The 13,440-nt window shown below is 36.1% G+C and overlaps 2 protein-coding genes, 1 long non-coding RNA gene and 1 other non-coding gene across 6 annotated transcripts; 2 read left to right on the top strand and 2 right to left on the bottom strand.

The window, feature by feature from the left end:
* Positions 1 to 346: 346 nt before the first annotated feature.
* LOC144555722 (uncharacterized) lies at positions 347 to 1,392 on the bottom strand. Its single transcript, XM_078304128.1, has one exon. It carries the CDS (start codon positions 942 to 944, stop codon positions 516 to 518), a length of 429 nt encoding a protein of 142 aa, XP_078160254.1. The 5' UTR covers positions 945 to 1,392; the 3' UTR covers positions 347 to 515.
* A 3,137-nt stretch (positions 1,393 to 4,529) lies between these two features.
* Positions 4,530 to 4,601, top strand: TRNAH-GUG (transfer RNA histidin (anticodon GUG)). Its single transcript has one exon. It is a non-coding gene; the product is annotated as a tRNA-His (tRNA).
* Positions 4,602 to 4,701: 100 nt separating this feature from the next.
* Positions 4,702 to 8,796, top strand: APTX (APRATAXIN-like protein). Of its 2 annotated transcripts, none has more exons than XM_078304244.1 (6): positions 4,702 to 4,866; positions 4,951 to 5,069; positions 5,300 to 6,129; positions 6,239 to 6,752; positions 7,347 to 7,517; positions 8,287 to 8,796. In XM_078304244.1, the coding sequence occupies exons 1-6, from the start codon at positions 4,824 to 4,826 to the stop codon at positions 8,623 to 8,625; spliced, it is 2,016 nt and encodes a 671-aa protein (XP_078160370.1). In that variant the 5' UTR covers positions 4,702 to 4,823; the 3' UTR covers positions 8,626 to 8,796. The 2 variants fall into 2 exon arrangements, with proteins under 2 accessions (XP_078160370.1, XP_078160371.1); XM_078304245.1 differs by having other exon boundaries at positions 4,735 to 4,859.
* Positions 8,797 to 11,219: 2,423 nt separating this feature from the next.
* Positions 11,220 to 12,171, bottom strand: LOC144555759 (uncharacterized). Of its 2 annotated transcripts, none has more exons than XR_013512100.1 (3): positions 12,026 to 12,171; positions 11,763 to 11,917; positions 11,220 to 11,436 (listed from the first exon to the last, which is right to left on the bottom strand). It is a non-coding gene; the product is annotated as an uncharacterized LOC144555759 (long non-coding RNA). The 2 variants fall into 2 exon arrangements; XR_013512101.1 differs by having other exon boundaries at positions 11,220 to 11,427.
* Positions 12,172 to 13,440: the final 1,269 nt, after the last annotated feature.

The following is a 13,440-nucleotide window of genomic DNA, read 5'->3' as shown; positions in this document are numbered from 1 at the left end:
GAGCTCTCTACTTGATACAAATACCAAATGCTTGAAAGTGCGTCCATGACTAATCTTTCGGCTAAAATGTAATTTTCACTGCCTCAATCAAGCCATAGTCCATTAAAAGAATCCAGGTAAACACTACAGTAGAAACAAGCTGGCTGATCTTTTGATTTGTTCACTATGCACTTGAAGAATCTTGGTGCCTAATTGCCAAGCCAGGTTGCTATATTGTTTGTATTAGAGACGGCTGTTACTGTAAATTTTCTCAATGTTCTTGCTACTAATTCGTGACTCACTTTAATACACATTAAAGAAGCACAAAGCAATGAAAATTGTGAGGACAACAATCTTGATCAGTATGTTTATATTGGATTCAAACTGGAATTCTAATTGTTAAGTACAATTAGTTGTCCTTGTAAAACATATATTCAATTGGACTACAAACCAAAAACAAAAGCAAAGAAAATAGATATACTCAATATAAACAGAATTTTGCTTGAGCATCAAAACATGCATCTTAAACAATAGTTTCAAGCCGTCATCATAGCCCTGAACTCCTCGAAGCTAAGCACTCCATCCCCGTCAAGGTCAAACTGGCGGATCATCACCGTGCACTCCTCGACGTTTCGTGATGAGCCGAGGCGACTCAACATTCTTTTCAAGCTCTTTGCGGTGATGCACCCCTCTCCTTCCATCTCGTACATCTCGAACGCCTCTCTGAGCTCTTTCTCCTTGCCGACATCCTCCCCTTCTTCCATTAGTTTCTTGAACTCCTCCATGCTCAACATGCCATCCCCGTCAGAGTCAACAGACTCAACCACAGCTTCGGCATCCTTGACGCTTAGTTGTTGGCCAATTGTTTGCATGGCTGCCACTAGCTCGGTCGGTGAGATCTTGCCGTCTCCATCTGCATCGAAGCGGTTGAAGACCTTTAAGAAAGTTGAGGACGTGGACGCCATTGCCGAAGTGTGAGAGCCCCTTGAATATATGAAGTAATTAATTAGGCCCGGGCTATGGCTATTGAGATGGCTTCGGAGAGACGATAGTTTTTTCGGATGCCGCTTTGCATACAAGGTAAGTATTTCTACATATATAGGGATGGCCGGAAGGGAGTTGCGTTGGCTTGGTCCTTTTTATTTGCACAAAATGAGGGAATGAGTTGGTCATCCTATTCTTAGTCTGAAATCAAAGCAAGCACGGTGAAGACACCTTGGGAAATTGTCAAACGGTAACCCCTTTGCAGGGGGTAATTATTTGGAACTGCCTTTGTCTGACTGCTTATATTCTAAAATTAGAGTGAATACGGTTGCTAAATATTTAGTTATACTCCTATGTAATAGTTGCAGGAAGCGTGCTTTGCTCCCTGTAGAAAAAAAATTGTAATGGGTAAATAAATTGTACCTCGAATCAACCCGAAACATAAGATTTGACGAGGTCTTTACGACGATTCTCTGATTGTCATTGATGAGATCTTCAAGAAAAGATAAGAGAATTAATCTAGCCAAAGACACAATAGTTTGACTTCAAAGTCGGCTATAAATATTACTGCTCAATTTGACCAGGGTCTAACGACTAATTAAGCCAAACTAGTTCTTCACCAATGACCAAGTGCCTCTAGATCTTTTGTATATATTTTTTCTTTTTCGTAATTTGAGACGGCTTTTTTTTTTCATTATTTTTAATTGAGAGTCCCTTTTTATTTTCATTTATTTTTCCTTGCTGCCTCCATTTTACTATTGGCGCCTGCTCCATTTTCTTCATTCTATTCCTTCTTTCTTCCTATTACAATCTAACTAGAAGAAAATAAAACCTAACAAATTATCCCTTTTTGATTAAAAAACCTAACAAATTATTAAAGAAAGAAGAGGAGCCTAATTGACTTATTGAGTTGTAATATGGATCAAGTAGTCCTCGGTGATTATTTGCATCGTCTATGTCATTTGGAATAAGGATTGAGATTTCTTGCTGCCTTGCACCGAGGATAGCCACAATAATGAGAGGCAAACGTGGTATTTTATGGGAGTCAATATATAAATTAAATTTGTTTAAGTAAAGGAAGATCAAATTATTTAATAATTTAATATTTATAAAATATTCTTCCACTCGAATTACAAACTAATATATATACTAAATTTTAATCAATATATACACACACGCACACACACAAAGAGAGAGATAGATTAACTTGCTTTGGGAATTAAAGATGATGTTTTACTTCTTATTCATATTTTTATTTTTAAAATTCAAATTAATAGTCGATTCAAATCTTCCATCATAATCTTCATCTTAAAATGTGCTTGAAGACCAAATTTTACATGTTTTGAGACTTTTTACTATTTTTTCAGAATTTTTTTAAAATCACAACTTTTCATTAAATAAAAAAATTAAAAAAATATTCAACAAAGCAATGATATTCAAAAACTCTAGAAAAAATAGTAAAACAATTTCAAAAAATGTAAAATTTGGTCTCCAAAGACATTTTAATGTGAAGAACATGTTGGAAGGTTCGAATCAACTATTTAAACTTTGAAAAATGAAGATATGAACAGAAAGTAAAACACCATCTCTAATTTCAAAAGCAAGTTAGCTCATCTCTCTCTATATATACACGCTAAGTTATTATTTTTTTATTTTTGAAAAAGTATGGGGTCAGTTTTGAAAACTTTATTAGTAATTACGGAGTCAAATATGCATATTTGTACTATTTTCTGTAAAATACAACACATTAATATAAAATTTGAGAAAAAAAGAGTAATAAAGTCAATTAACTCTCATATCTCTTTACCCTATCTGTCACGACACTAAATAGTGGAACCGCTTGCAATGAATAAGAGTAAATTAACCTTCATCTTTTTTTTTTCAAAATTTATAATTTTATACATTTAAAAAAAAAAAAAAAGTGGGATAAATTCCACAAATTTCATTTAGAAATCAAAGAGTTCAACTCCTACTAACTCCTGCCAGCTAGAGAAAGTGACATATATATACAGACATACAACCTATCATATTACATTCAGTTTCACCACAAATCAGCTAGACAGCTACCCTAGATTAATACAGCCAAAACCTCTTATAGCTTCAAAAGATAAACAAAGTACTAAGATATCCAAAATACACACAAATGAGATAGACAACTATTCTTGCCAAGCCTCAAGGAGCTCTGTGTACCAAGCATAAGAGTTATATCTCTTTGTAGAAGCGGAGATACTCAGTGTAAATGAGAGTCAATTGACCTTCATTTAATTTCAGAAATTTTGTATTTATTGATAAATTTATATATAATTTATTAGAGAATATTATGGAATTGTCAAATTGATTCTCATTTGTAGTATATATTTTTTATATACTTGACCGCCATTCACGTCTTGTCCCCCATAGTTTGAAGGTCTGGCTCTGCCCTTGTCTCCTTGTGCGTGCTACACTATTACTGCCCCAGCTTCTGCCCCTATATAATTTTATACATAATTTAGTAAAAGAGTAAGGTTAAAATGGACTATTGATTTTGTGCTCCAATCATGCTCAACATAATCTCCATACAAAAATGTGTTTGAAGACCAAATTTATATTTAATTATTTATTGAATTTTTTTTTAATCTTTTTTAGATATATACAAAATCACTGTTTTGAACGGTCCATGATCATATGAAAACAATGATTTTGTACCTATCAAACAAAAATTGTTAAAAAAAAATAAAAAAATGTAAAATTTGACCTCCAAGCACATTGTAATATTAATATCACGTTGACCAGTTTAGATCGACTGTTCAGACTTTATAAACATAGATAAGAATGTGAAGCATGATTAGAGGACAAAACCAATAATATATTTTACTAAAATAATATGAATACTATAAAATTAATTTTCATTCACTGCATGAAAAATTTATATTAATTAATTTTCATTTACATTTGATTTTCATATAGTCTGACTGACTCTGACTCTCTCCGAGGAGACTTACCTAAGAAAAATAGCCACGTTAATGAATTATGGTTTTGTTCAATAATAGCGGATCAATTTCATGTGGCCGTTATGTGTTTGTAAAAATGTCAACATGCTCTCTCATATTTGGGATACTTGCAGTGTGCAGTACCACACAATTTCACATGACATCTAGTTCGAAGGTGCCCAGGAGAGAGTCCGTGATAACAATTTGACTTTGGGAAGCTATAGCTGTTTGACTTTCAAAGTTTTGCATGCTATAAATTTTATAATCAAATAATTATGGGAATGCGTAGCCGGCAAAGTCTATCTCATCGACCAAGATACTCAAAGAGCCTGTTCGGCAGGCCAATTGGGAATAGGAATTGAAAATTTTGAACTGGATTTTACTGTTTACATGGAACAAAAAAAATTCAGTCTGAGTGAATTTTTTTTTTCTCACGTGAACAATACTTTCGGAATTACTGCCGAATAAGACCTAAGGAAAAAATATTGTGGGTGTGAAATGTCAACACAACCCGTACAACCGGTTCATGTCATTGTAAGGTAGTGTATGGAATGGTATTGAGTTTTATATTATTATGTTCGAATTAATTTCAACAAAGTGGCTGTAGTTTAGTGGTGAGAATTCCACGTTGTGGCCGTGGAGACCTGGGCTCGAATCCCAGCAGCCACATGTTTTTAGATTTTTTGCAATTTTTTCCGTTTAGTTCTTCATTTCAAACCGGCCACCCTGGGGCAAATCCATGCTCGCGCGATGGGCTACAAGACGGGCTGCTTACGGCCTTTGGGCCATAAGTTGGAAGCGATCTTAATCCAGCCCACCGTTCTGCCAGAGCAAAACCTCATTCTCCGCGACTTCACTTACCGATTCCTCGACGAGAGAGCAGGTGGAGAGATGGACGGAGGTACCCCGTCTCAGTCGCAAACTCCGGTCAACGGCAAGCTCTATTTTTGCTCTACAATTTTAGTTATTTTTCTTTTCTTAGGTCTTAATTGAGAACATCCATCTCAATTCTCTTTAGAAGAAGAGCCAAATGGAATCGTCATGGTGATCTTGGTGGGCCCGCCTGGCAGTGGCAAGAGCACCTTCTGTGAAGCTGTCATAACTGCTTCAAAGCGACCCTGGGTTCGAGTCTGCCAGGTCTCATTTCTGTTCTTTCAATGTTTTTTAATTAATTAAAATTGAGGACTATTACTTTGCAAAATTTTGAGCTCCTGGTTCTTATTGACTTTTTCTGTATTCGTGGCATTAAAATTGTCAACTTTTCACCAAAAATGTGATTCATTCTGAAAAACTTTAGCCTACATTTCTGTGAAAAAAAGCTGTATATAATTGTGTTCCTTTGTAATAAAATTGCACTATCTGTACAGGACACAATTAACAATGGCAAAACTGGAACAAAGGTGCAGAGTCTGGAAGCAGCGGCTGATGCACTAATCAAAGGAAAAAGTGTCTTCATTGACAGGTGCAACTTAGCAAAAGAACAACGAACTGATTTCATGAAGCTCTGCAGCTCCCACACTGATATACATGCAGTTGTGCTCGACCTCCCTGCTAAAGTGTGCATTTCCCGTTGCGTCAACCGAACCGGCCACGAAGGCAACTTGCAGGGCGGTCAAGCTGCTGCAGTTGTAAACAAAATGCTACAAAACAAGGAGGCTCCAAACATGAACGAAGGTTTCTCTCGTATCACATTCTGTCAGAATGACAAGGACGTGAAAGAGGCTATAAAAACTTATAGTGATTTGGGCCCTTCTGATAAGCTCTCCTCTGGCGAGTTTGGTCAGAAGAGTAAAAAGGAAAGTGTACAACCAAGTATCATGACTTTTTTTAAGAAATCAGCCAGAGAAGATAACAGACAAAAGGAGAAAGAAGGAAACAACTCGTCAGGAAATGTTTCTGGTAATGAATTTCCTACTCTTGCGTTTCCATCTATTTCGACATCTGATTTTCAGTTTGACTTAGATAAGGCATCAGATATCATACTTGAGTTGGCACAAGATTTCCTGAAAAGAGTAGATAACGTGAGACTAGCATTGGTGGATTTGAGCAATAAGTCAAGAATTTTATCTCTGGTTAGAGAAAAAGCAGTGAAAAAGGGGATTGATTCAAGCCGGTTTATAACTTTTGTGGGAGACATTACTCAATTGTATTCAAAAGGAGGATTGAGATGTACAGTCATTGCAAATGCTGCCAACTGGTAAGCCTAATTGAATTTGGTTAGTGCTGTTAATGTTTCTTTATAATTACCTCTTCCCTGAGAAAAGATTGCTACTTAAAAAGGATAATCTTTTATTTCTATTTGCCAGGAGGCTAAGACCTGGAGGTGGTGGAGTAAATGCAGCAATATTCAAAGCAGCAGGAGAGGTTTTGGAAGTGGCGACAAAGGAACGGGCCGGGACCCTAAATCCAGGCAATGCAGTTGCGGTACCACTTCCTTCTACCTCTCCTCTGTACCAAAGAGAAGGCGTAACTCATGTGATACATGTACTTGGACCTAACATGAATCCACAGAGACCAAACTACCTTGAAAATGACTACACTAAAGGTTGCAAGATCCTTCGTGACACATACTCTTCTCTCTTTGAGAGTTTCGCATCTGTTGCCTGTCTCGAGAGGAACAAGAAGCAAAAGCTTGTGGAATCAAAGGAGAAAACTAGTGGAGAATCTAAAAATAATGAGAAACGGGAGGAGGTTAAACAAAGGAATTGGGGGTCATGGGCACTTGCACTTCATAACACGGCTAAGGATCCTGAGAAACATAAAGATGGTTTATTGGAGATATCAGATAACCTTATAGTATTGAATGATTTATATCCCAAGGTTTGCTATAGAACTCTATATTTTTCAACCTCTTTTACTTTTGCATGATTTGCAAATGAAAAGTATCCAAAAAATCCCAATCCTGAAACCCGTATTGTATGTTTTGTTCATTTGCAAAAAATCATGCAAATGAAAAGTATCCAAACAATCCCAATCATGAAACCCGTATTATATGTTTTGTTCATTTGCAAAAAAACCAACCTTAAATAAGTAAACATTAACTAAATTACCTTTGACTTTGTATAAATTCAACCTTATATGTTTTGTTCATTTGCAAAAAATCATGCAAATGAAAAGTATCCAAAAAATCCCAATCCTGAAACCCGTATTATATGTTTTGTTCATTTGCAAAAAAACCAACCTTAAATAAGTAAACATTAACTAAATTACCTTTGACTTTGTATAAATTCAACCTACTTAGCCCAATTGCTTTATAAGCAATTCTTGAAACAATGAAAGCACAATACATAATTTGCCTTTGCTTGTTTTCTGTTAAAATAGCTTATTGGCAGTTGTTTGTTATTGGGTCCCATTTGGGAAAAAGGCCCTCAGTATTTATATCTTCTCTTATTGTTTCTTAAAAAATACTTTTAGGCTAAAAAGCATGTGCTTGTGCTGTCAAGACTGAACGGCCTAGATTGTCTTGAAGATGCAAAGAGGGAACACCTTCCCATGTTACGATCTATGCATTCTGCTGGTGTGAAATGGGTCAATAAGTTCCTCAGTGAAGACCCTTCTCTGTACTTTAGACTAGGATATCATTCGGTTAGTAACCTGTTGCTGTTTTATGCAGAACTCTGAATTATCAAATTTACCTTCCAAATAAAGGAAAAATATTGGTGTTTGTCCTCCAGAAATTATTCCAATTCTGCATTTCAGACTTCCCTTTTGTTGACGGGGGCACACCTCTTGTCCAGTACAAGAAAAGTTAAATCGAGGGGTAATATTGTCATTGAAAGATTTAATTTGACTGAAATTATCTTTGGAGGGTTCTCTATGTTATTTTCCTCCTAGACACCAACTGAAGTTTTGATGTGATACTAAGGGTGTGCTCCAGAACTACCGTCCGTAGAGGAAGGGGAAGGGACGGAGAGGAAGAGAAACGAGGGATTCCCCTCCGAACAGTAAATCCTACACCCTAAATCGGGGGTGACAGATTTCACCAAAAATATAAGCTGCGCCTCTCTCTTCTCCCCTCCGAACAGTAACTCCTCCCCTCCTCTCCCTCTCCATTTCTGCTCTTATGGAGCAAGTAAACGACGTGAGCATTTCGTCGTTTTCAAACTTTCCCATTCCTTCCCTTTAATAAAGGTCTTTTACCCCTCTCTGGAGCACACCCTAAGGGAAAAACATTTTGTGATTCATTCTAATGAAATTAACTAAGTTTTCTTTACTTGAAGTTTTGATTTGATTAACTTTCATAAACCATTGTTTTGGAAGGTTATGTGGTTTCGATTACATCATATCATATTTATTCAGTTGCATAACAGATTTAAGATCTGATGAACTACATTTTGTTTTGTTATTAATTCAGGTTCCATCAATGCGGCAACTCCACCTCCATGTCATAAGCCAGGATTTTGACTCACCATCTTTAAAAAACAAAAAACATTGGAATTCATTTACCACCGCCTTCTTTCGTGATTCGGTTGATGTTATGGATGAAATTGAAGAACATGGGTCAGCAAAGTTAACTGATGAGAAATTGTTAGAAATGGAATTGCGGTGCCACAGATGTAAGAGCGCGCATCCTAATATACCCAAGTTGAAATCACACATTGTCAAGTGTAGAGCTTCTTTTCCTCCACATCTGCTTCAAAACAACCGGCTTCTTTCAGCTTCAAACAATGACATTTTGGAACAAATTAGTTAAAAGAGAAGAAAGAAAAGGTGCATGAAAGAGAAATTTTGTTTTGTTTTGTCATGGTTTGTACAGGAGTTGTTACTCTTTTGGCAGGTTTCCTGTTGTGTGAATGCTTATCGGTGCTTACTTTCCTGGTAGTACAAAACAAATGGCTCTCTGGAGTACTCTTTTAAATATGTATTTTTTTTTTGGATTTACTTAATCAGGAAGTTTTGAAAAATTGCTCACAACTCGCAAGCAAGCTTGCGAGTGTTTTCGTTTAATGTCAATTAAACTTCATTTTTTGTACCATGGAACTTCGCACTTTCTGATTGGATCTCTATTCTCTTGGTCTAACAAAGTAGTTGAAATTGGAATGCCACACCACCGAAAAGGAAAATGCGCGCACATTTGCAGAACTGAAATTTCATGAGACCAAACAATGCCGCCGATCTTGATTTTTGGTTAGACTTTTTTTGGTTGTTAGTATTCATGGATTGATTGTATGCTAACCCTTTATTTTGGACCTATTGTATGAAGTCTTTCGTTTCGTAATGAAACTGATGATAAAATATCATTTTTGTCAAAAAAAAAAAAAAAAAAATGCCGCCAATCTAACATGAGCTAATATTATTAAAATATCAACCCATAGAAGGAAATGAATTTTAGAAATACTTTATACGTTGATATATTCGTTTGAATATTGCAAAAAAGAAAAAAAAATTATGAACATGGAGCTGAAATATACTGGATATTATCTGTCATTTTCATGATCTTGAAATTTTACATGTGACAAAAATTATTTAAAACGTCATCAGACATACAAAAGGCAATGTAAATGCATTTTAAAATAATTATGTGTCATATTTGATGTATTTGTTTAATTTTTACTCAAATAAATTCATAAGCATGTAGAGGACATATTAAATATTATCCGTCGGTTTTTTGTGATATTAGGATTATAAATGTGAAGAAAATTGATTACAAACATCAATAGACAAACAACACAACGTAAATGTAGTTTTAAAGAAATTTGATGAGTCAAATTTGTTTGATTTTTGCACAAATAATTTTCTGAGCTTTTAGAGGACAAATATTGGATATTATCCATTAGTTTTCGTGATCTTAAAATACAAATGTGACAAAATTTGATTGAAAACATTAACAACCACACATAACGCATTGTAAGATGCATTTTAACATAATTTTATGCATCATATTTGAATATTTGATGCATCAGTTTGATTGTTGCAAAAAAACTTATGAGCATCATATAAATGACATATACATTTGGTCTGACAGCCACTGTTAGCATTTAAAAAAAAAAAAGACATGTATATTTGGTATTATTTGTCAATTTTAATGATTTTAGAATTATATATGTGGTCAAAATTGATTCAAATTAAACATCAACAGAAACACACATCACACTATAAATACATGTTAGAAGAAATTGATATCATATTTAATGTATCTATTTAATTTTTTCACAAATAATTTATGAGCATTTAGACAATAAATATTGAATATTATCTGTTAATTTTCGCGATCTTAGGAAATCACTGATGTTACAACTGATGATAATGTACACCGTCTTGCTCTTCTCGAGAGCCATTGAAAATTTGAAATAGCCATGTCAATTTGCTCATGTGCATCGTTTTATTTATTCACTACCACCTTTAGTCTGTTACTTTTTTGAAACTTTAATTATTGGTGTATTATGCCTTTGAATCCCCAGCTGGTAAAAAAAAAATCTAGGCCAAATAATTGATGTTTAAATAATATGACATTACTTTTGAGCTAGCGAAGTGATTAGATTTCGTGGGACGGCCTAAACAATGTTCTCAACAATAAACATTTTTCTAATGAAATTTTTGTATTTTTATTATTATTATTATTATTGATGTTTGCTTTTTGATACGTTGGGATGGAGAAATAAGAAGCCATACGAAGGAGGAACGAAAAGGACGGTGGGAAGACTTCGAAGGCAGAGAATTAGGTATTTAATCAAATTAGTCGTGTTTATTGGTTTGTTTTCTTTAACTAGGTGTTTATTTGGGCTTCGTATTCAGTACTGTGCTGGATACGATGCAGAATAATTGGATGGTTAACTTTTCTTTGTATTGCGTACTTGTTTTTTAAGATTCGGAAAAAGAGCCCCATATAGATAGGGATGGCAATGGGCCTAGCCCACGGGTATTTTGTCAAGCCCAGGCCTGACCTGCCCGTAAAAAATTAATGGCCCGCCTGCCTGACCCAGTCTGACGGGCTTGAAAATCTAGGCCCAGCCTGCCCATAGGCTTTTTCTCCAGGCCCAGGCCTGCCCGTGCCTGCCTGCCTGTGCCCATGGGCTGCCTTGCCTGGCCCGGCCCGGCCATGCCCAATTCATTTTTTGAGGCCAAATTTCTCCAACTTTTTATTTTCTTTTTCAGAAACTATAGCCTGTTGGCTGTTGCATTAATTCCAAATACAAGTATAACTGTAAAGATAATTTTTACGACGAGAAAATTAGAGACAAGACAGAGGCCCATAAGCAGCCTTACACAACTTCTAGCTCTACAATCATGGAAATAGCACCATAAGCTTGACATGACGACAGAAAAATAACAAGTAGACCAGACTGGTTCCACTACAAAAATTGGATTCACAAAATTGTCTAGTTCAATTATTACATTTTATTTTGTTCAAGCCAACGCAGATCATCATCAGACATCCACTTGATGCTTCAAGAGCATTTCACTCTTAAATGCCCCAATAATTAATTATCATGCACTTAAATTATTCCCTTCATTACTCGTCTGTGACGCATCCTTGTGACGCTGATTGCACACTCTTTATATACTGTGCAGATTAAATTCAGAAAAAAAAACATATCAAGATTTAGAGCCAACATTACATCTTAATATAAAATCCCTTTGCGCCAATATTGGAGCCATAATTTTCTGTTCTTGGTTTTAGTTGTCTTTTTACTTTAGTTCCTTGTTTTAGTTTTCAGCTGTGAAATTGTGATCTAGTGTACCATGTTTCCTTGGTACTGGCAGGTACATCGTGATACAAGGTGATATGGTATTGGTTGAACAATAACTTTGGCCTTGGTTGTTTGTTGGTGCCAGCAGGTTCTAACATAGCAAACCATAGTAAATTTTGGATTGAGCTAAACCAGGTACCTTATAAAGAACACTTCGGTTGGCTTTGTAAGATGGTGAGGTCCACCTTTTTCATCTCTCTTCCAACTGCTCTTCAGTCAGATTAACATCTATTCTTTTCTTAGCAACATCTATGGTGATTTGATCACCTGTTTGTATTAAGCCAATAGGACCTCCTTCCTGCAAATTGAGATTTATAATTTTTGATAATCTGATTGGTCAATTTCAACTGAAAAAATCAAAGGTAATTAAGATTGAACTATTGAAGACAAGTTATAACTAACTACCTGTGCTTCAGGGCAAATGTGGCCAACAACAAATCCATGAGACCCACCAGAGAACCTACCATCAGTTAGCAATGGACATTCCTGCATCATCAAATCAAAACCACTCTATATAAAAATTTGAAGCAGAAAAGATAAACGCATGGAAATTCAACTTCACATGTTGCAAAAGGGTTCAAATATGACCATCAACTGGAAACAAACTAAAATAATGAAAAAGATCCCAGTTGCTGGGTTACTCTAAAATCATCAAAAAGAAATTTATTTACCTTGATTCACTTTCTTTTATATCTTGCAAGATTAAATAAAATCACAGCTACCTATATCATCTTTCCTTCTGCTGCAAATAAAAACATAATAATATTTTTTAGAAAAAAATATATGAAACGAAATTGGTATATAGGAGGCATAGAAGGCAGTCCAGATAAACCTCTCAAATCCAATTATTTTCTCAATATCTAATACCATATAGGCACAGAACCAACTATAGGCACAATCTTTTTTAGCAATTTTTCCGAAATGCTACCTTCTTTTATAATTAGCATTATAATTTTTCAAAAGGGAAACCATATACTCAGTTCATCAACAAAAATGTTGGTTTCATTTCATCAAATATCTAGAGATCATTCAATTTTTCAATAACATCAAATTAATAAAAAAATGTTGGTACAAATTTCATCTACAAAAAATAGAACAGTAATCAAATCAGCTAACGAAGAGAATAGAACAACAACAATAATAACAAGTTGGATTTATTGCGAAATTAATTGGGTGCAGTCTTTCAACAGTTAGAGAACCGTATATGTGAGAAGAGAGAGGAAACTAACCGTATATGTGACTGGAGGAGTAGTGGCACTGTGGCGGAGGAGTAGTGGTGGCGGTGCTGGCGGAGGAGTAGTCTGGTGCGGTGCTGACGGAGGAGAAGTGAGAACTGGTGGTGGAGAAAGGGCGATCTGGTGGCTGATAGACGGAGAGAGATCTGGTGGTGGTAGCGGTGACTAGTGGCGGCACCTGGTGGACAGAGAGAGCGACTGAGAGAGGAGCCGTCTCAGTCTCTCAGACGGAGAGGAGAGGGATAGGTGAGATCGAGAGAGATTGAGAGAATGAGGGACAGTCTCAGCGGCTCAGCAGTAAAAACCCTAAAATTCAATTTGTTGTATTAAAATATAAGCCCACGGGCAGCCCGTTGGGCTTAGAGTTAAGCCCAGGCCTGACCTGACCCGTCTTTAGGCCCGGCCTTACCTGGCCCATCACAGCTCCGGGCCGACCGGGTAAAGGGCGGGCCGGGCGGATATTAACGGGCCTCCGGGCTAATCGGGCTTTTCTGCCATCCCTACATATAGACAGCCAACAGCAGACATCCTCGCGCTGCGCTGTGCAGTTCTGGAGAGATTTCCTACCCGTTTATGTTTTTG

Source organism: Carex rostrata, chromosome 6 (assembly GCF_964058835.1).
Source record: "Carex rostrata chromosome 6, lpCarRost1.2, whole genome shotgun sequence".
Lineage (NCBI taxonomy): Eukaryota > Viridiplantae > Streptophyta > Magnoliopsida > Poales > Cyperaceae > Carex > Carex rostrata.
Note: the sequence above shows the minus strand (reverse complement) of the source record. Positions and strands in the feature narration are given on the sequence as shown.